This window comes from Morus notabilis, unplaced genomic scaffold (genome assembly GCF_000414095.1).
Source record: "Morus notabilis unplaced genomic scaffold, ASM41409v2 Scaffold492, whole genome shotgun sequence".
Taxonomy (NCBI): Eukaryota; Viridiplantae; Streptophyta; class Magnoliopsida; order Rosales; family Moraceae; genus Morus; species Morus notabilis.
In genome coordinates this window covers 94,613-96,771 of record NW_010361525.1, presented here as the reverse complement: position 1 = coordinate 96,771, position 2,159 = coordinate 94,613, and the positions used below count along the sequence as shown (strand labels likewise).

The window sequence follows — 2,159 nt, the reverse complement described above, 5'->3', positions numbered from 1 at the left end:
GCATTCATTCTTGAATGTTTTCGGGTTGTCTAAGAAGAAGAAGAAGAAGAAGACGACGATGTGTCAAGGTCAAGAAGAATCTGGGAGTGGAAGTGGATCTTCATCAAGAGGTGGCAGCGGATTCAACGAGTTAATGGCGTACCTGAGTGAGGGCTTAGTTATAGACAATAGTGAAATGTTTGATTTGGTTGAGTGGTGGAGGGCACGAGCATTAACTTCGCCGATCCTAATACGACTGGCAATGAATATTTTTTCGATCCTGGTCTCCACTGTTGCAGCCGAACAAGCATTCAGTACAACCGGCCGAATACTTGAAGAACGGAGAAACGCATTGCAGCAGGATATTGTTGAAGTTTTGATGTGCATCAAGGATTGAGACCGTTCCGACCAACGCTTAGACGATACAATCTCACCGGCAAACCAAGAATGGATTGACGAATTTAATAGATTAACTTTTAATTTTCAAGACAATTCTTCTGCTTCAAATTAAATTTTATTATTCTAATTTGTAAATATTTATTTACTTTGTAATTTCTAATTTGTATAGTGTTTATTGTAATTTGTAATCTTGTATAGACTTTGTAAGTTCGTCAAATTTGTAATTCGTCCCACAATGATTGCACTCTTTTTTCCTTACCAAGTTTTTATCCCAATTGGGTTTTTCTTGGTAAGTTTTTTAACGAGGCAATCGTGAATTACAAATTTAAAAATCAATGAAGAAGTAATTTTTTTTATATAGTTCGTGTGTTCATTTCAAATTTCAAATTGTAATATACACATTGTAATTATACAAATGATTACAAATACTTATTATTTATTATACAACATAAAAATATAATATAAAAAAAAAATTTCGGGCAGCCAGTCGGGCATCGGGCAGCCCGACCGGGCACAGGCAGGCATCCTCTGCCCGAAGCCCGTCCATGGGCAATTTTCGGGTCGGGTCGGGCAGCCCGAATTTTTAGGCATTTCGGGTTCGGTCATCGGGCAAAAATTCGGACTTTTTGGTGGTCACGGACGGCCCGTTCAAAGTTTCAACACTAGTTCAATCCATCTCCATTTGAGGTTAGAGTTTAAACAGTATTTTCTCTGATGATAAAATTATAGTGTTTTATGGTACAAATCACTTGGTTTGGACCAACCTTCCAAAGGGGGCCTAAAAACTTTAACAATTTAGTAGAACTTAATAAATGTACGATGGTTCAGTTTAGAATAGTGTCTTACCAATAAGGTATGTTTTTATATCCTATTTCGTAACTTAAAAAGATAAAAAATAATCCTGTTTTTCATTTTCAAATTGGGCCCAACTCTTAAGCCCTTTACTGGTCATGACTCTGGACTGACAAAACAAATTGGATTCCCATTCTAGAAAAGGTGAACAGCAAAGATCCCTTGATTGTGCATCTCATTCAAAAGCCAGCAATAGCAAGGAATACTAAAAAAACTTTGTGCTAAAAAAAAGCATAAGCTTTTAACTTTGTCCTGAGAAAAAGCATAACACAAGGTAAATTCCCAACTCAAAAGACAAAACATTTCTTTGATAACAAACAATCCCACAAGTTTCCCCACTCTCCTTTTCACATACATAAATAATCAATCTCCCCATTCCCACCTTTCTCCATTTACCAATTCCAAAAAATGGGCCTACCCAATTTTCTCCTCATCCTCATCATTCTCCCCACTATGCTTTCAGCCTCACCTGATCACCAACCCATGCTTTTGAAACTCTGCAATGACATTGAAAACAAGGAGTCATGTCTCACCAATATCCAACAAGAGCTCATGAACACTCAATTAAAAGATCCTGATGAGCATCAGAGAAGGAACTCAATCCTAAGTGCAGCCCTCAAAAACTCCCTCAACGAGGCGCGAGCCGCCATCGAAATGATCACAAGGTTCAACTCCTTGTCCATAAACTACAGAGAACAAGTGGCCATAGAAGACTGCAAGGAGCTCCTGGACTTCTCGGTCTCCGAGCTGGCCTGGTCCCTCGGCGAGATGAGGATAATCCGGTCGGGCTCCAACGACGCACACCACGAGGGAAATCTCAAGGCCTGGCTGAGTGCTGCGTTCAGCAACCAAGACACATGCCTTGAGGGCTTTGAAGGAACTGATAGACGCGTTGAGAGGTTCATTAGTGGAAGCCTAAAACAAGTGAC

The 2,159-nt window shown here is 39.6% G+C and overlaps 1 protein-coding gene across 1 annotated transcript in view; it reads left to right on the top strand.

Moving 5' to 3' along the window:
* The first annotated feature begins 1,638 nt into the window (after positions 1 to 1,638).
* Positions 1,639 to 2,159, top strand: part of LOC112091956 (putative pectinesterase/pectinesterase inhibitor 22) — a 2,788-nt gene continuing 2,267 nt past the window's right edge. Inside the window, exon 1 of the mRNA XM_024166811.1 lies at positions 1,639 to 2,154. Within this exon, the coding sequence (XP_024022579.1) occupies positions 1,639 to 2,154 (516 nt within the window). The remainder of the gene's footprint in view (positions 2,155 to 2,159) is intronic.